This window comes from Schistocerca gregaria, chromosome 1 (genome assembly GCF_023897955.1).
Source record: "Schistocerca gregaria isolate iqSchGreg1 chromosome 1, iqSchGreg1.2, whole genome shotgun sequence".
Taxonomy (NCBI): domain Eukaryota; kingdom Metazoa; phylum Arthropoda; class Insecta; order Orthoptera; family Acrididae; genus Schistocerca; species Schistocerca gregaria.
The window spans coordinates 14,874,224-14,895,541 of record NC_064920.1 but is presented as its reverse complement, the minus strand read 5'-3'; the positions used below and the strand labels follow the sequence as shown (position 1 = coordinate 14,895,541).

Genomic DNA, 21,318 nt, shown 5'->3' with positions numbered 1-21,318 from the left:
CAGAGGTAAAAAGATGAGGGCTAGTAGAAATCCTTGGGTAACAGAAGAAATACTGAATTTAATTGAGGAAAGGAGAAAATATAAAAATGCAGTAAATGATGCAGGTGAAAAGGAATACAAACGTCTCAAAAATGAGATTAACAGGAAGTGCAAAATGGCTAAGCAGGGATGTCTAGAGGACATATGTAAGAATGTAGAAGCTTATCTCATTAGGGGTAAGATACATACTGCCTACAGGAAAATTAAAGAGACCTTTGGAGAGAAGAGAACCACTTGCATGAACATCAAGAGCTCAGATGGAAACCCAGTTCTAAGCAAAGAAGGGAAGGCAGAAAGATGGAAGGAGTATATAGAGAGTTTATACAAGGGCGATGCACTTGAGGACAATATTATGGAAATGGAAGAGGATGTAGATGAAGATGGAATGGAAGATACGATACTGCGTGAAGAGTTTGACAGAGCACTGAAAGACCTGAGTAGAAACAAGGCCCCTGGAGTAGACAACATTCCATTGGAACTACTGACGGCCTTGGGAGAGCCAGTCATGACAAAACACTACCAGCTGATGAGCAAGATGTATGAGACAGGAGAAATACCCTCAGACTTCAAGAAGAATATAATAATTCCAATCCCAAAGAAAGCAGGTGCTGACAGATGTGAAAATTACCAAACTATCAATTTAATAAGTCACAGCTGCAAAATACTAACGCGAATTCTTTACAGACGAATGGAAAAACTGGTAGATGCAGACCTCGGGGAGGATCAGTTTGGATTCCGTCGTAATGTTGGAACACGTGAGGCAATACTGACCTTACGACTTATCTTAGAAGAAAGATTAAGAAAAGGCAAACCTACGTTTCTAGCATTTGTAGACTTGGAGAAAGCTTTTGACAATGTTGACTGGAATACTCTCTTTCAAATTCTGAAGGTGGCAGGGGTAAAATACAGGGAGCGAAAGGCTATTTACAATTTGTACAGAAACCAGATGGCATTCATAAGAGTCGAGGGGCATGAAAGGGAAGCAGTGGTTGGGAAAGGAGTGAGACAGGGTTGTAGCCTCTCCCCGATGTTATTCAATCGGTATATTGAGCAACGAGTAAAGGAAACAAAAGAAAAATTCGGAGTAGGTATTAAAATACATGGAGAAGAAGTAAAAACTTTGAGGTTCGCTGATGACATTGTAATTCTGTTAGAGACAGCAAAGGACTTGGAAGAGCAGTTGAATGGAATGGGACAGTCTCTTGAAAGGAGGATATAAGATGAACATGAACAAAAGCAAAATGAGGATAATGGAATGTAGTGATGCTGAGGGAATTTAATTAGGCAATGAGACACCTAAGGTAGTAAAGGAGTTTTGCTATTTAGGAAGTAAAGTAACTGATGCTGATCGAAGTAGAGAGGATATAAAATGTAGACTGGCAATGGCAAGGAAAATCGTTTCTGAAGAAGAGAAGTTTGTTAACATCGAGTATAGATTTAAGTGTCAGGAAGTCATTTCTGAAGGATTTGTATGGAGTGTAGCCATGTATGGAAGTGAATCATGGACGATAAATAGTTTGGACAAGAAGAGAATAGAAGCTTTCGAAATGTGGTGCTACAGAAGAACGCTGAAGATAAGGTGGATAGATCACATAACTAATGAGGAGGTATTGTATAGGATTGGGGAGAAGAGAAGTTTGGGGCACAACTTGACTAGAAGAATGGATTGGTTGGTAGGACATGTTTTGAGGCATCAAGGGATCACAAATTTAGCATTGGAGGGCATCGTGGAGGGTAAAAATCGTAGAGGGAGACCAAGAGATGAATACACTAAGCAGATTCAGAAGGATGTAGGTTGCAGTAGGTACTGGGAGATGAAGAAGCTTGCACAGGACAGAGTAGCATGGAGAGCTGCATCAACATCAGGGATAGGCTACAACCCTGTCTCACTACCTTCCCAACCACTGCATCCCTTTCATACCCCTCGACTCTTATAACTGCCATCTGCTTTCTGTACAAACTGTAAATAGCCTTTCGCTCTCTGTATTTTAGCTCTGCCACCTTCAGAATTCGAAAAAGAGTATTCCAGTCAACATTGTCAAAAGCTTTCTCTAAGTCTACAAATGATAGAAATGTATGTTTGCCTTCCCTTAATCTTTCTTCTAAGATTAGTCGTAAGGTCAGTATTGCCTCACGTGTTCCAACATTTCTACGGAATCCAAACTGATCTTCCCCGAGGTCAGCTTCTACTAGTTTTTCCATTCATCTGTAAAGAATTCGTGTTAGTATTTTGCAGCTGTGACTTATTAAAGTGATTGTTCGGTAATTTTCACATCTGTCAACACCTGCTTTCTTTGGGATTGATATTATTATATTCTTGAAGTCTGAGGGAATTTCGCCTGTTTCATACATCTTACTCACCAGATGGTAGAGTTTTGTCAGGACTGGCTCTCCCAAGGCCGTCAGTAGTTCCAATGTAATGTTGTCCACTCCGGGGGCCTTGTTTCAACTCAGGTCTTTCAGTGCTCTGTCAAATTCTTCACACAGTATCGTATCTCCCACTTCATCTTCATCTACATCCTCTTCCATTTCCATAATATTGTCCTCAAGTACATCGCCCTTGTATAAACCCTCTACATACTCCTTCCACCTTTCTGCCTTCTCTTCTTTGCTTACAACGGGGTTCCCATCTGAGCTCTTGATGTTCATACAAGTGGTTCTCTTTTCTCCAAAGGTCTCTTTAATTTTCCTGTAGGCAGTATCTATCTTACCCGTAGTGAGATAAGCCTCTACATCCTTACATTTGTCCTCTAGCCATCCCTGCTTAGCCATTTTACACTTCCTGTCTATCTCATTTTTGAGACGTTTGTATTCCTTTTTGCCTGCTTCATTTATTGCATTTTTATATTTTCTCCTTTCATCAATTAAATTCAGTATTTCTTCTGTTATCCAAGGATTTCTACTAGCCCTCATCTTTTTACCTACTTGATCCTCTGCTGTCTTCACTACTTCATCCCTCAAAGTTACCCATTCTTCTTCTACTGATTTCTTTCCCCCATTCCTGTCAATTGTTCAATTATGCTCTCCCTGAAACTCTGTACAACCTCTGGTTCTTTCAGTTTACCCAGGTCCCATCTCCTTAAATTCCCACCTTTTTGCAATTTCTTCGGTTTTATCTACAGGTCATAACCAATAGATTGTGGTCAGAGTTCACATCTGCCCCTGGAAATGTCTTACAATTTAAAACCTGGTTCCTAAATCTCTGTCTTACCATTATATAATCTATCTGATACCTTTTAGTATCTCCAGGCTTCTTCCATGTATACAGCCTTCTTTTATGATTCTTGAACCAAGTATTACCTATGATTAAGTTGTGCTCTGTGCAAAATTCTACCAGGCGGCTTCCTCTTTCATTTCTTATCCCCAATCCATATCCACCTACTACGTTTCCTTCTCTCCCTTTTCCTACACTCCAATTCCAGTCACCAATGACTATTAAATTTTCATCTCCCTTCACTATCTGAATAATTTCTTTTATTTCGTCATACATTTCTCCAATTTCTTCGTCATCTGCAGAGCTAGTTGGCATATAAACTTGTACTACTGTAGTAGGTGTGGGCTTTGTATCTATCTTGGCCACAATAATGCATTCACTATGCTGTTTGTAGTAGCTTACCCACATTCCTATTCATTATGAAACCTACTCCTGCATTACCCCTATTTCATTTTGTGTTTATAACCTTGTAGTCACCTGACCAGAAGTCTTGTTCCTCCTGCCACCGAACTTCACTAATTCCCACTATATCTAACTTTAACCTATCCATTTCCCTTTTTAAATTTTCTAAACTACCTGCCCGATTAAGGGATCTGACATTCCACACTCCGATCCGTAGTATGTGTGTAATTGATATTCTAATTTATTTTGACTATTCCTAGTTATTATCATTTGTTATAGGGTGAAATAAGTGATTGCTTGGTAACTTAAATTCTATTGTTGACATACACACAAATATAAATTCTGCACTAGTTATAAATGTCTGGAAGACAAAATGCTAGTAATCTTAAAGTACCTATTAGGATCTATTCGAATACATGTTCGCAAAACCACCAGCCCTGAATTAATTCCAAAGTAATTAACATTTTTGTCAAAAGTATTCTTTGCATAATGATATTTTTTAATTTTATTTTTTAATTTCATTATTTAAACAAAAATTTTGGCTTAACCCTTGTAGTTGAAGACACTGTTAAAATTTTTTCAATGTATTCTGTTAATGAGTCAAGTTTTAATTGTAATATCTGTAAATTTAAGTTTGAACAATGTGTAGTTTCAGTACAAATTATTGTAATGATATATAAGGGCCCGATTTTTGGTCAGAAGACAGTCAGTCTATGGCTGAGTTTCAGATGAGTAACCTGTGCTGGTTAGAACAACAATGCCACAAATTAACTGTGGAATACATGTTAAACAATTAGGCCATGTGCAAAAACAATGACAGTGTCTGCTCCATACGTACCTGATTATTCTTCAAGACCTGTGAACTTTGTGGTTAGGCTTTACTGCTCGTAGCTGTTCAACAGTAGGTGGTGGTTGTTGGGATGTTTAAGGGGGACTAAACAGCTAAGGTCATCAGTCCCCCCAGTATGTGTAGTTTCGCCTGCAGACTATTAATGTGGCTTATGGAAAGTTTAAACAATAGTGCACTGGCCATATAACTGTGCAATATTGGGGGTGATGAGAACAGTGAAATTAAAGAACTGTAAAACGTAACTGTGTATCTGTCGGCTACATCATTTAGAGTAGTCGGTGTGAATCCATAACCCATTTTTCAGCCAGTGTAGCATCGCATAAAAAAAAAAAAAAAGGTGGGACCGCCACAGTACCTCCACTACCACTTGATGTACGCAACTTTAGAAGCAGCACATAGATGCAACAATAATCCGCACACACTGACGAAGGTTTGGGAAGAACCCGCCTATTGACTGGATATGTGAAGAATGGTGTGCACACTGCACACTTGCAAGAGAGACTGTTTAAGCTGCTCTTTCATTTGATGTATTACCTATAACTACAAGGTGAATGCATTAAATGCTACACAGCCTTAAAACCCCCTATATTCATTTTGAAACACACTGTAATTGATTTTCTCATTTTTGACAATTTGCAAACTCAGGGTGTATATATGGACAAGGAAAAAAAAAAAATCCCGGATTTGACGGTTAAAAATACACTTTATCCTGGGTGAAAATACACCTTTCCCGTGTTAAGTGACAGTATATTTATTCTCGGAACTAATTTATCAATCCATTGAATCGTTATGGCCTTGTAAACTTGGGGGGGGGGGGGGGGGGGGGCTGAAAGAGGCCACATAGAAATCAGAAAAAGATGAAGAAACTTTTAAATCGATGGCCTCCCTGCCATATGTGGGTAGCCTCTCATCAAAAATAGGACGGATTCTCGGCAGACACAAAGTAAAAGTGATCTTTCGTCCTCCACCCAAGACAGCTGCACTCGTGGGCTCCATAAAAATGATTTGCTGCTCCGAAAATCTGGCGTTTACAAAATTCCACGTGAATGTGGCTTTTCTTACATCAGACAAACAACTCGTACTGTACAAGAAAGATGTACAGAACACCGGAGGTACACACGACTTTTACAACCTAACAATTCGGCAGTGGCAGAGCACTGTATTGATAATGGTCACAGTATGTTTTATGACAATGTTGAAATTTTGGCAACTACATCATCCTTTTGGGACTCATTAGTGAAGGAGGCAATTGAAATTAGCTTGATAATGAATTTAATTAATAGAGATAGCGGTTTCAATCTTGATAAATCAAGGAATCCGGCACTTGCTGTAATAAACTCACAAAGACATTGTCACAGTGCAGCTCACAATGATACATTGATATGCAAACACAGATCGACTGCGGAGTCATACATACAACTCGTGCATTATGCACGTCTCTGCTGCCAACGTCTCTCACACATTTGCATCTGTGGCCACATGCGCAGTCGCGCGGTACACGAGTATAAAGGGACGAAGTGAGCACTGGAGCAGCAGTCTTGTAACTCACTCTGAAGATGGCTGGACGGTATACAGCCGAAATATTAGAAGAAGGAGATTTCTTGCGGCTGGACACCCAAAACTTAATGGAACAACTCAGAATGTGTTCAAAAATCTCCAATAGCCAACAGGGATGTGTTTCAAAATTATATGAATAATCGTTAGACCAACGTGCACTGGATGCTTGTCACTTTGTGAAACAAGGTTTATTCCTCAATAATATGAATTTGCCCCCCCTCCCCCCCCCCGAAATTGCCCACTCTTCTGCCCCCCTAGATCTTGGCCTGTTGAGCATAGGTGAATCTGGCAATCTGGCAGCTTGGGCACTCCAGTAAAATTTTTGCATGTAGTATCTAGCTGCTTGATGCTACTGCTTGTACAGCTAACAACCACACTTCCGTAGCCAGAAGTGGGAGAGGGTACTACTCATAAGTGACGCAACTGTGCATGCGCATGAGCCCGCTCGCAACTGTTCGAAGGAATCTAATGTAAACCGTTGTGATGTCGCGCTCATCGGAGGCAATTTGTTGTTCTGAAGCATTGCATAGTCTTCCTAAAGCCTTTGACACATTTTGCTGTTGGCAGACGCTTGTATGAGCACTGTTTTGTTGTTGTATATGGCGCATTTCCTTCGTAACTTAAGTTTTATTTATTTATTTATTTATTTTTGTCTCGTTCATCTCTTATGGCTGCAGTATTATTCTGCAATACTGGCATACAGTAATATCCTTTGTTAGAATATTGGTTCTCACTAGACAAAATTACACAAATCTAACTGAAAACTAAAACAATGAAAAATTTCCGGGTTTTTCCCGCTGTTCTATCGGATGAAAAAATTTCCCGGGTTTTTCCCAGATCTCCTGGTTGTCCCGGATCGTGTACACCATGAAACTGTTCTTCATTCATACAGCTGCCTACTGCCACCTGTTGGACAGAAGTCATGCAATTTCACATGGAGCCTGTAGAAAGCTTTACTAGCAAATAGGAGAGGGTGGGAAGGATGGTATTCACACACACCTAATGCTCCAATCTATGGGTAAAGCGAAGTTTTGCTGACTATCCTCATACAAAAATATAAAACCTTGATGTTGAACTTAAAAAATAAGTAGTCAACTACTAAATAGATTTGAAGAATTGGAAAATATTGAGATCTAATTAACATGACCCAGACACCACGGTTTACAAACTGGGTATACACTGAAGTGCCAAAGAAACTGGTATGCGTATTCAAATACAGAGGCAGAATACAGTGCTGCGGCCAGAGATGCCTATTTAAAACAAGTGTCTGGCACAAGTGTTACATTGGTTACTGCTGCTACAATGGCAGGTTATCAGGATTTAAGTGAGTTTGAGCGTGGTTTTAATATCGGCTCACGACTGATCGGACAAGCATGTCAGAAGTAGCAATGAAGAGGGGATTTTCCCATATGACCATTTCACGAGTGTACCATAAATATCAGGAATCTGGTAAAACTCCAAATCTCTGACATCGGAAAAAGATCCTGCATGAACAGGACCAATGATGACTGAAGAGAATCTTTCAACATGACAGAAGTGTAACACTTATGCAAATTGCTACAGATTTCAATGCTGGGCCATCAACAAGTGTCAGTATGTGAATCATTCAATGAAACATCATCAATATGGGCTTTCGGAGCTGAAGGTCCACTCGTGTACCTTTGATGATTGCATGACACAAAGCTTTACATCTCGCCTGGGCCCATTGACACTGACATTAGACTGTTGACGATTGGAAACATGTTGCCTGGTCAGGTAATGCCTGTTTCAAATTATATCAAGCGAATGGATGTGTACGGGTATGGAGACAACCTCATGAATCCATGGACCCTGCATATCAGCAGGAGACTGTTCAAGCTGGTGGACACTGTTAATGGTGTGGCACAGTGTGTGCAGTTGGTATAGTATGAAACCCCTGTCACATCTAGATATGACTCTGGCAGATGAAATGTACGTAAGCATTCTGTCTGGTCATTTGCGTCCATTCATGTCTATTGTGGATTCTGACGGACTTGGGCATTTGCAGCAGGACAATGCAACACCCCACCTGTCCAGAATTGCTACCAAGTGGCTCCACGAACAGTCTTCTGAGTTTAAACACTTGTGCTGCCCACCAAATTCCCCAGACATAAACCTTATTGGGCATATCTGGGATGCCTTGCAATGTGCTGCTTGTACTCCTATGGATTTATGGACAGCCCTGCAGGATTCATGGTGTCAATTCCCCTCAGAACTACTTCAGACATTAGTCGAGTCCATTCCATGTCGTGTTGCAACACTTCTGCATGCTTGCATGGCCTTACACAACATTAGGCAGGTGTACCACTTTCCTTCTCTCTTCAGTGCATAAGGAATATGAAAGTAAGTTTAGTTTTCACCAACCTTTTTGTCCCCAGACACAAAAGAGACAAAACACATAAGTGAATCCACTTATCCATAGCAACAAACTACAAAACTACCTTATTGCAAGGAATTTCAAAATGACTGGTGAACCAAATACAGAGCATACCATTTTGTCACACACTGCTTCTGAAAACGAACTGTTAATTGCAGATAAAAACCTATAATGCATTTTACAGGTCATACATTATTTCCATAATCAAATTATTTAACACTATATTAAGAATTTCCACTCTTAATTAACATGTCAATACTTACACTTTTGTCAACTTTGAACTTTGCAACTTCATGTATCGCCATCATTTTTACTGCAGTTTCCCAAACTTCTAGCTTAAACCCTTTGCCGAGAACCAGTTCCATTGGCTTGCCCATACTTCTACTATCGTCCAAAACCTGAGATTCATCTCCTGCTCTTCTGGTTTGAAAATGAAACACCACCTAATGGGAAAATGTTTAAATACAATTTATATACTTTTCATGTACGAGATGCTTCAGATGGGCATTCAAAAAAAAGCTTAAATTTGAAATAAGGTTTGATTTTATGAAAAGCGGTAGGACCAGTGGAAAAATCAGGCAAGAGCATCAGAATGTACAACAATCAAAATTACTATTAAACCAAAGCATAAAAGTAATATGCAAATAGCACAAAATGAGCAACATCTACATCTACAAACCACATTTAGGTATCTGGCAGTGTGCCCATCAAACCACCACACTAATTTTCTAATTATTCCACTCTCAAACAGAGTTCAGAAAAAAATGACATCAATATCTATCCAAGTGAGCTCTGATTTCTCTTATTTTATTATGAAGATAATTTCTCTGTACATGGGTTGGCATCAACAAAATATTTCTGCATTCGGAGGAGAAAGCTGGTTACTGAAATTTTGTAAGAACATCATACAACAACGAAAAATGTCCGCCCTCGACAGCTGAGTGGTCAGTGCGACAGAATGTCAATCCTAAGGGCCCGGGTTCGATTCCCGGCTGGGCCGGAGATTTTCTCCGCTCAGGGACTGGGTGTTGTGTTGTCCTAATCATCATCATTTCATCCCCATCGATGCGCAAGTCGCCGAAGTGTTGTCAAATCGAAAGACTTGCACCCAGCAAACGGCCTACCTGATGGGAGACCCTAGTAACATGACTTATTATTTAACAACGAAAAATGCCTTTGATCTAATGATGACTACCCCAAATCCTGTACCATATCTGTGCCACTGTCTCCTCTTTTTAAATATCTCAAAAATACAAAATGTGCTACCCTTCTTTGAACTTTCTCAATGTACTCTGTTAATCCCATCTCGTAAGGATCCCACACCACACAGTAATACTCCGAAAGAGGACGGACAAGCATAGTGTAGGCAGTTTCTTTAGTAGATCTGTTGCATTTTCTAAGTGTTCTGTCAATAAAACGCAGTTTTTGGTTCACCTTCCCCAAAACAGTTTCTACTTGGTTTTTCCAATTTAAGTTGCTGGTAATTATAATTCCTAAGTATGTAGTTGAATTTATGGCTTTTAGATTTACTGGTTTTTTTATGCTACTGAAGTTTAACAAATTACAGTAAGCATGCAGGTGGATGGCCTCACACTTTTTATCATTTAGGGTCCATTGCCAATTTTTGCAGCACACAAGATATCTTTGCAATTTGTTTTGCTCATCTGATGACTTTTCTAGGCATCAACATAAGATTACTGCTCAGATTGTCTCATAAGTCATTCATAAAGATAAGGAGTAGCAGGGGCTATAAAACTACCTTTGGAAACAAGAAATCTTTTCTGTTTTACTTGATGACTTTCCATTAGTTACTACACACTGTGACCCCTCAGACAGAAAATCACAAGTCCAATGGCATAACAGACGATATTCCATAAGCAGACAATTTGATTGCATCCCACTTGTGAGGTGCGGTTTCAAAAACATGGCCTGCAGGGAGGTACTAACTTTCCAGAACTTACTAGGCATAATGGTAGACCTCTATTTGGCAACCTGACATAACATTTGGCCTTACTTCACTGCAGACATCACTGTTGCCTCAAACGTAAGACCTATTAACTCCTTTTTCATTACACCATTATTATGTTGTTATTTTATGACCCCTTTATCTCTTTAACAGCTGCTTGTCGATGCTCTACTGACAAAGTGCTCACAACGCTAAATAAACAACTGTTTGTAACAAGCAGTATACAGCAAGTGCTGCAGTTCTGTAGACATTATACCAAAAATTAAATTCATGTACATCCCTTCATATCTTCTACGGTTGATTTATTAATATATGACTCCAACAAAGAAAGAGCAAAAGAATTCAAGTACAGCTGTAGGTGGTGGCTCTCAGCCTGATTCCATGTCTCTTCACTTCTGGAAAAGCTTTAATATAGTTTCACACTGTTTTTCAAAAGCTGTATTGAGTCACCGTTAGCTGCTATGAAAACCTTTATGGCTGCTACTGGATTCCACTATTACCAATCACTGTCGGGTGGAAATTTTTCCATTACACATATATGATATTCTATCTCAGTCTACTAAACTTCATGTTTTTGAACTGGACAATGGAAATCAAAACAAAGAATTAAAAAATTGTTTGGACGATTTCACGTGCCAATGATATTATAACACATCACATTGAAGCTCTGCAGACACCTAAACCATCAGAATATCGTTGCTATAACTGAGGCTGTTGGGCAATTCAACAACTGTTAATTGCCTCTGACTTAACTTTTTAAATTTGTTTTGCTAGCAATACTGTAACTGTTCACTGTTTCGTGCCATTCCTTAAGGGCTTCAATCAGTGCTCTCCTCTGCTGCACGTGTGTGATATATGAGAGAGAGAGAGAGAGAGAGAGAGAGAGAGAGAGAGAGAGAGAGAGAGAGAGAGAGAGAGATCACAACATGCAACAGTCAGCACACACAGATAAGTGGCAGGATTGCTATAATGTACTTGCATGGACATTACTGATTGTTTAAGCTTATGGTGTTACCTGGTGCATGATACTGGTGGCAGTGCAATATTGTGCAGCTGGCCTATATTACATAGTTCAAGTGGGACTGCTCACACTACTAGACAGCAGGGCCATCTTTTAGGCAACGGAGAACGTTCCTAAGGACTGCTAACAGTAAATACTGGACAGCATGACCATCTCTTAGCTATAGCAACCACAACTCATGAGGAGGCCACGATGGGTGTAGCTATGATTTTCCTCAAAATGCAATACAAGCAGACAACCCTGCATTCAAACACCACATGTATTGTGAGACAGACAAGCATGTTCACTGTCTCTATATCAGTAGGAAAACATTGAGAACTGACCAGACTTAATGACTCAACACAGGATTTGATGGATGACAGTGAATAGGACGCTGACACAAAACATTGTGAGGACTAAACAGACAAATGAAAACACACTATCCAAAAGTGAAAAGGGCTTTTATGAAGAGCATATTCAGAACAAAGAAATACATCCAATCCAGATTCACCAGCCTTTGCAGTGACAAATGCGCCTATGTAAACATCATATTGCCTACCATCAAACTGCATCATTTCTCAGGTGACATACAAGCATGGGCTTGGCTCTGGGAGCAATTCATAGCTTCCATAGATGAAAATGCAATGGTGTCAGTTATGAATAAGCATATATACCTCCATATCTAAATGATGAACCCATGGATTTGGTTGCTGGGACTGCTGTTACAGCTGCCACATATGAGCAGATGAAATAAATTTTGAAGTCTAAATACATGGATAAGAAATGTGAGGGTGAGCACCATATTTACACCTCCAATAGCCACCTCAAGATAGCAAACAAGCTTGGAATGGCTGCTTCCATCTTCACACACTTGCAAAATTGATCATGTAAGTGTCAGAGGACCAACCAGTAGGAGTGAATTGACATGTATTATTTTAAACACAGGGAAAAAGTTAAGTTTTATCCATCATTCACTGATTGAATCTCTTCAAGTCAATGTCACTGGAACCACAACGCTGGAGATAAGGTATGTGGGTCAGTGTACGCCACAGCTTTTGAAGCAGCAATGATTTCTCACATCCACCAACAGTACTTTAGGATGAAGGGGATATCATCTGGAGGGAGCGCACACAGCTGGTATATCCAAGAGAAGACAGTAAAGTTCTTCCTATTAAAGTTCTGATCAGCACTGCTTATGATTGGTAAACAATGAACTTGGAACAATTAATTAACATATCAGTTCTTCATCCCTTCAGATATGTTAATGGTGGAAGCAGAACTTGCATTGCAGTTAACTAGACAATTTTCAACTTCATTCATGGTAGATTCAATGAGATGTATTATAAGTCAGTGTGCTGCTTTTGGGGCTCTGAGACAACTGGAATAACAGAGCCTCAAGATTAAGCATTGACACTCGTGCACAACCCAGTCTAACAAGAGTTTTGAGAGTCATTGTGCATGCAACTGCCTCGGAAGGAGGATATTCTTTTCTCCCGAAACTGTACTGTTGCTAAAGTATGTTTTTACTCCTTACAAAATAAGATACAGGAGAACAAAGAACTGAAGCTTATTTATCCCGAGAGTGCATGAAACTACATTAAGAGGGACCAGTTAGAAGCTGCATCTGAGAACTGTACAGTTAGAAGCATATTTGACTCAGCACACCAAATAGTAAAGGAACACAGCAGCGAAGTACCAAATACAGGATCATGTTCGATGCATGTCATATGTTCCCTGCTTTCGGTCTCTGAATGGCAGCCACTAAACAGTAGCAAATTTACTGCCAGACATGCATGCAACATTGCTACAATACCACAAACTTCTAATAGGACTAGTGTGTGATGTCGACTGAACGTTCTTACATCTGACCTGAAACAAAGAGGACAGAGATCTCACTAGGTTCTTTTGAAACCCTGTAGAACAAATTGAGGATGGTGCCTTCACCACTGCAGATACTGTGATGACGTATCAGTTTAAATATTTGCCATTTGTACTTGTGACAAGCCCATTCCTTTTGTCAGCAGCTATAACAGAGCTAGCAATGCTAAATAGTAACAAATATCCACAAGTATCAGCATTTATATGGAATTCTACATTTGTGAACAATTTTTAACTAGTGTGTGAGACTGGGCTCAGGTTGCAATTGTTTACCACAAACTTACAGCACTCTTCCTGCAGATTTGCCTTCCACTTTCCAAAGAGGCAACTAACTTGAAACATCTGAAGCTCTAACATGGCATACCAAAGGTCTTAAACCCAAACCACAAATCATATCTTGGGGGGAAAAAAATGAAATACTAAATCTTTCCATTAACTACTAAAAGGTAGCTGAAAACATTACTGACAAGCTAGCAACTGATAAAACATTCCTCAAGCAGTAGCTCCATTCTATGATCCTATCAATCAGTTCACATCCATTGGGATTGTTGACAAACTTATCTTCCCAGACACGTGACTGAGGGGTCTTAAGTGGAAGGAAGTTTTAGCCCACAGACTCTGCACTTAGTTGGCACTCATAGTTCAAAACTTGATCATTCATTGTTGCACATTTGTAGATGGCCATGTAGGACAGGCACAAGTTACTCTGCAGAGGTGCACATGTTTTGCAATGCATCTTTAACAGCCTATGGTGCTGCTCTGTATGTATGGACAACTGCTCAAATTGCTTACAGAACATATTGCTTGCAGCAAGTACAAACTGGCACCAATCAAGACAGTAACCTTACCTAGGCTGCAATTGCTTACCACATTGGCTGACACACCCATGATTCCTTTGTTACTTCTTCCACAAATGGGGTTTGATGCAAACAGTGCTACTTCGTGGAGTGACTCGAGAGGGCACCATGGAGTAGATATGAAATGATCCTAACAAATTTGTAATCAGGTGACAGAAATAGTGATCTATGCCAGACCCAGTCAATGGAGGCACTGTCCTAGAAGTCAAAATCCTACAAATAGTATCACATGGGGAACAAAAGCAGATCTACTAGCAACATTTGACATCTAGTGGTATGGTAAATTGTGACTGGTTGGTTGGTTGTTGTTGTGGTCTTCAGTCCTGAGACTGGTTTGATGCAGCTCTCCATGCTGTTAAGGGTTGGTTGTTAAGGGACTATAAACAGTGAGCTCCCTTGGTTCAGGGGTAATTCATCTGTAATTAGTAATGTCTGCTAAGAATGTGTTCTCATGATGAAAGTACATAAGAGCAGTAAAACTGAGGCACTGAAAGCAATACTGATAACAGAGCTGGGAAATAATTTCTGGAGGTGCATACCGATTGAGCCAATACATACAAAGGTCAGAGCAGACAAGGGGTCTCCCAGAGTTCATCCCCCCCCCCCCCAAATCTGATCACATCAACCCCAATTAAGGGCAAAGACAGTTCTGGACCGCCAATAGTAAAAGCACTGAGAGAGCAATGGGTAAGGCATCTGTTGGATGGCCTTATTTGGACCCACAAATTCCCACTTTTGCTTGTCAAACTTAAGGTGGGGTGAGTAATTGCAGTTAGCTGGTTCATTCCCCAGGATACGCACATGACCTGGCACCCACAGAAAGAAAACTTAGTGGGCAACACAATCAAGGCCAGAGGAGGTCACAAATAGCTGATATCACAGGACAACAAGAGTAACAGAATCAATGGCCAGGAGACTGCTCACTGGGTTTCTGCCAAGTAAAACTGCATCATGGAAGGCTTGTTTAATAAGGTGTACTGGTCTGTTAATGACTGCCAGTTCTGCTGTAAAAACACTACACATTCGCAGAAACGAAAGATGATACTGACCTGTGAAATATGTAAAATCATATCCATCAGTTTTAGACCCATTAGTGTGAATGATGGTAGCACCTGATACTTTTGGAGAGGCACAGACAACAAAAGGTCATCGGGTTACAAACTTTAGGACCGTGGAATAGATCAATCCTAAGTTGTCGCCTGGAAAACAACCAAGGGGGAGGGGGGGGGGGGGGTGGTATGATATGTGAGGAATACATTAATAAGGAAGTTAGCTGGAGGTTCTGACAGAAGGCTGCAATATGCATTCCAACTGGTAAACCCACTCATAGGTAGGTTTCTGGCAGTCAATGCCCCACTATAAGAAAAAAAAAGTGATAAGTCTGATGAGTAAATTGTCAAATGGTGTCTGCATATATGAGCAATAGTTGACACTGTTGGAGCAGAAGAAGGAATATTCCAGCTCCAGCAAGGAGACTGTACACAGGACTAGTCAGAAAAGTGCCAGTGGCCACTTTTACACGACCAAGGTGAACTATGTCACAATTTCAAAGCTAAATGTGCCACCAAGCCATACTTTGCAACCATAGTCAAGTTGGGACAAGACCAGGGCCTAGTAAATACGGAGATGAGTAGCATAGGCCACACGCTAAATGGTGTGGGCAAGGAAACAGAGCATTAAGCTTTCACATATAGCTAGTCTTTAGTTGACATATATGGGGCAGCCAAGTCACCTTTTTATCATAGAGGCATATGTAATTATGTATGTAATTATGGTTATCAAAGTAGAGTTCTGAGTCTTGATGGACCGTGGTATGACAGCAAAAATGCATGATTAGCATTTCTGTAGAGAAGAGTTAGAAACTATAGGAAAAAGTCCAAACAGAGGTACTTCAGATAGCACCTTGGAGCTCTTGTTCAGCTGAAGCAACCAAGTGGTAGCTGTAGCAAATATAAAAGTCATCAACACACATTGCAGGGGTGATGGGCAGTCCAACTGAGAAGACTGTGACACTCAGAGCTGAGTGAAATAGCAAACTGATGGGGAGCTTCAAAAGTGCCAGGCATGGGAGGAGTAAAATGTGATGACCCCAAATGGTGTCCTGGCTTATGTATGTGAAAGAAAGACTGGGATGAGATATGGTGTTTAGAAAAAGCTTGTTAGACACCATTTCCAAAGTAAACTAACAGTTTGCAGATTGTTCCTCCCACAAACCACACTGAGAGCAGGACAGAGCACCCTGAGAGTCGAGAACCAAGCATAATTGTGAGATCCCATTCTTTTAAGTAGTTTGCAGGGCATTTTGGTGAGTTAATCAATCAGTAGCTGTTGGTGGACAGAGGGTTTCTATCAGACTCAAGAACTGGGACAATGATACAATCTCACCATTTCACCATTGTAAAGGCAAGACACATTTGAGCCAAATACTGTTGAAGACCCTTAGTAGATGAATCCTTTTGAGTAATATTCAGATGTTGGATCATCTTTTTATGACCCCAATGAGGGCCTAGGGCCATGTGATGAGGTGACAAGAGTGCAAAGCAGTTCCCAGTCAGGGAAAGTTTCATTACATAATTCGGCTTGGCGGAGAGTGGAATACAGGGAAATGTCTTCAACTTGTCATTTCTGCATTTTAGAAAGGTAGCTGAGTAACAAGAGGACACTGACACTGTTGCAAAGTGGACCAAAAGGTGTTCAGGCAAAACTGATGCATTGGTACAAAGATCCAGGATAGTTGCTGGTCTTTGTCAGCCCAGTAGACTACGGAGCTTGGACCACACCTTAGATGAAGAAGCGTATGTTTCCAAGAAGGAGACATTGTGCTCTCAGCACCACTCCTTATTGCGCTCAATTAGATAGTGACTATTAACACTTCAGTCACTTAAAAGTGAGGATTGTATGGTTCTATGATGATGCAGGCTGACTGCAATGTCCTTGGCCCACCTGGGACTTGCCAGCAGTGAAACATACCTGTAGAAAGAGGAATGGTAGTTTCAATGGCATGGGTGATTGTATCAGAGATTTCTCCCACTATCTCGTCAACGCTGCCACTTTGCTGTTTGAAGAGCCCATCATGATACGTAGTCCATCACATGACGATAAGAAACTGACAGGATCACCAGGAAATACCACATGTCACTGGCAGAGAGATGATCATCAAGCAACCAGTGTAGTGCATCCAGGAGACTAGAGGGGAAGAGATCATAAAGTCAATAGCCAAAGAAGGTACATATCGAGATTGAAAAGTAGCTGGTCAATCAGAGGGCCCCTACGAGATGAAGTGTTACTTCACCACAGAGGGTGATGTGCACTAAAATCCCCCCCCCCCCCCCCCCCCCCCCCAGGGAGGGGCTGGGGGTGTTGGATTAAGGTGGTCATTTCTAAGGAAATAAGTACCCTGCCTGGAGGTAAATAAATGTTACAAATGGTGATCAATCAGGTAGTTTGCACTCATACAGCTATTACTAGAGACAGAAAACAAATCTACAGCTAAAATTAATGACTGTACTGATTTGCAGATAGAGAAACTGACTTAATACTGACTAAAATGTACTTAATATTGACTAATTTCTCATCAGGAAAGAAAGAAAACTTTTTAATCTAGCCTCCACCACTCCCATAGACAGCCAACTCACTCCTGTATTTTGTTTTAATTGTAATCAACATATAAAACTATTGCCAAATTACATATAATAAAAGTAAAAAGTAATCACAAAAATGCTCACACTTATTATAACAATACTGACAAGCTCCTATTGAGGAAAAACAAAGAGTTTTCAAGTGCAGATTTACAGTACAATTTTCACAATAATACAAAATGTTCACAGCTTTTAGTTTTTAAATGCAGATTCATTTACAAAATTAAGTCATTATCTCCCTTTGGAAATAAAAAAAGGCAGAGAGAGAGAGAGAGAGAGAGAGAGAGAGAGAGAGAGAGAGAGAGAGTCTTTGTTTGTTTGTTTGATTGATGAGGGTCATAAGACTAAACAGTGAGGCCATCAGTTCAAAAGTTATGTGCTTCAGGTAGAAGTGTCCACAGAAAGTGGGCGTGTCCAGTCAGAGGGGTTGAACTATAAAGCAAAGAAGCTAAAAATCACACTCATTAGAAGGCATAAAAGGGTAGGTCAAATCTAAAAACTGGAAAAACTGAGGCATAAAAGAGCGATTTTTGATTGGGGGAGTGGTCATGGGTCCCAGACCAAGAAAACATGAAGAGAGGTTCGAACCACAGCCACTTTGCCCCTGCTCTAGAAGAAAGGCAAAACCTTATAACTGATGAAAATAAAAACTACTTTCCTGAAGGGATCTGAGGACTAGGTCAAACATCCATGAATCATCTGCTAATATTAAAGACAAGAAGGGGACATTCCACCAAAATATGAGATACTGTCAGTCTGGCTCCACAACCGCATTGTGGGGGGTTGCTTGTTATGCAAGGAAAACAATGGGTGAGCCTAGTATGAGCAATGTGTAGATGGTATAAGACAGTAGACACCTTCCAAGAGGAAGAAGAGTGGCAAACTTCAGTAATCACCTTGATTGTATGGAGTTTATTATGAAGGGCTTTAGTGCACGAGATGTCATTAAACTTTTGGGCAAAAAGAGATTTGATGTTGATCCACATATCTGCACATGAAAACATGAAAGAGAATTGAGGAGGCAACTGTGCCATGCGTCCACATTTAATTTCACACAATTCCCGTGGATTTAGAATCCCTCCGACCGCAAGAGTGCATGGAGTGTTACTGTCACTGGTAGAGGGCAGATAGGTGGAGAAGGTAGTTAAGGGCTGTGGCGACCTGGAGAGAAGGACAGTCTGACAGGGACGGAGGAGAGTGCAAGTGAGGCAGTGTGTTGTGGCCAAATGTCTGCCATGGCCCATTGGCAAGAGTGGTGCCATTACTCACTGTGGATTTGACGGGGCTGAGTGTCAGTCACAGTTGTGAACATGGCTCATTAACAGCTACTTCAGCAGAATGCACAGTATTTGACATGCCCTCTGCTATTGAAGATGCAAGCAGTTCGTGTCCACTGTGGTGCTAGGTTGGAGTCTGGTCTGACCTCTCCAAGTACTGGATGCGGTGGCATATGCTAAGACGATACCCACAGTTTTCCGACTATGAGTGATCTTCTCTTGATGCCCTCTAAGCGAGCATATGTCAATGGGCACCGGATTTCATGAGAAATCACTATGAGCATCTGATTAGTATGCACACCACTTGGTGTTGTGTGGTGGCTATTTTGACTCCTGGTTGCCTGCTGTTACGTATATGAATGTGTTATTTATGAAGGTTTTGCCTGGTTCTGCTCTAGTTCAGTTCTGTCAATGTGTTTGGGCTTGTGGATGGCACTATTCCAAACTGATTTTGGTATCTAAGAGCACAGAATGCAGATGTAATTGTTCCGATTTATGAATTGTACCTGATAGTCACTGAAAATTAGTGAATCTAGCTACCTTTGTTCTGAGGTATGTCTATAGTTACCTATTGGTTGGGATTACAAGATCGGCCTGTTTACTCAATTGTTTGCATAAAAAAATCTAAAGAAGAATTTCTGCATTTGCAGTACGTCTAATTTTTTCTGAAAAAATTAACGAATTGTCTCCATGTTACAGTAGAGGCGAGTGTATCTCTTGTTAACTGTGATCTAGTTAAAGATGTCTGTGTAACACAATGGAAGTTATTAATGGAGGTTTCTAGTACTGTGGTAGCAGCAACTGCCGTCCAATGTTAGTAGAGAAGGAGGAATTATTGTTACTGGCATTGCCTTTGCCGCCACATCTATCATCATAAATTAGAACTCCAATTGTCAGTCACTTTGGTTTCTTCAAAGGCAATGGTGTTTTCGTAAGTACTGGCAATAGCCGATGGTTGATTTGTGACAATCATTTGATCACATGTTTTCCTATTTGTAATGTAAATGTACTTTATTTTACTTCATACTTGACAAAAGGAAGTGATTTTACACTGTTGCCATTTTAAGGTGTTTGCTATCAATTGAGATATTGAAATTTAGTCTTTTCAGTTAATGTCATGCTTGGATTTTGCTAAAAAAAATCATTACTGTTTTAGAAACTTAATAAACTCATTATGGCTCAGTACCTTTCCGCTCATCACCAGCTCCCTACCACATTTCTGTAAGTATCTGCATCTCTAGTCAAACTGTCAGCCAATTCATTTCCTGGGATGCCCACAGGATGTGGGACTCACAGAGTGACAACTGAGCAGACAGCACAGTCAAGGACAGAGAGAAGGTCATGGAGAGCAGAGACCAAAGGAAGACAAAAAAAGGATCAGTCTATAGCCTACAGGCTGCTCACTGAATCAGTACAAACAAAACACTGTGAAGGGTGACCTCAGTAACAAAACAGAGGGCCCTGTTAATGGCTAGCAGCTCTGCTGTGAACACACTACATGATCCCAGCAGTAAATGATGTACCATGACAGGAGGAAGACGTAAAAGATTATCCCATCACATCTATTGTTTTAGAACCATCAGTGTTTAAGATGTTGGAACCCTGAAACTCCTAAAGGATGGAATGTACAAGATGCCAGAATAGCATAGGGGTGACAGTGACCTTAGCACACGAATAGGTTGGTCTTAATCTGTGGTCACTTGTGTTCCAGCCGCTTTGAACACAACAAACATAGTAGAACAAACATTTTATTGGCGGTCACCTGTAGTGTTGTTGACGTATTACTTTTGTAATAAACCCTCTCAAAGTTTTTGCATGCATGAGAGGAGTGTGCTTGATTGGTTTTCATTTTGTCGTGAAGTATGTTCCGAGTTTATTCAGTACAGGGGTAAGTTGGGTGGGCCTGGGGTTGTGGTGGGGGTGGACGAGTCACAGTTTGGGAAAAAGAAGTAAGTCTGTGGTTGGTCTCTGGGTGCGGGGGCTGTTGTACCAGGGGGTGGGTGTTCAGAATGTGTTTTTAGGGTTGTGGAGGGGTGGTCTAAGATGGAATTAGTGGGGTTAATTGAGGAGTTAATAGAACCAGGTACCACTGTAGTTTCCAATGCTTTTTCTTCTTATAGGGGGGTGGGCGAGAGATGGTACAATCATTTAGTTGCGAACCATAATTAAGAGATAATTATGAGATGGGGCCTTGTACGAATAATATAGAGGGGATGTGGGGGGCCATTAAGTCAGTTCTTGGGAG

The 21,318-nt window shown here is 40.6% G+C and overlaps 1 protein-coding gene across 3 annotated transcripts in view; it reads right to left on the bottom strand.

Annotated features, from left to right (window-relative positions):
- The window catches only part of LOC126326728 (AH receptor-interacting protein), a 181,116-nt gene that overhangs the window by 149,747 nt on the left and 10,051 nt on the right, over window positions 1-21,318 (bottom strand). For all 3 annotated transcript variants that reach the window (XR_007560865.1, XR_007560866.1, XM_049995794.1), the window contains exon 2: window positions 8,721-8,900. Coding sequence is in view for 1 of the 3 variants with exons in the window: in XM_049995794.1 (XP_049851751.1) it covers window positions 8,721-8,900 (180 nt within the window). In the remaining 2 variants the exon portion in view is untranslated. The remainder of the gene's footprint in view (window positions 1-8,720; window positions 8,901-21,318) is intronic.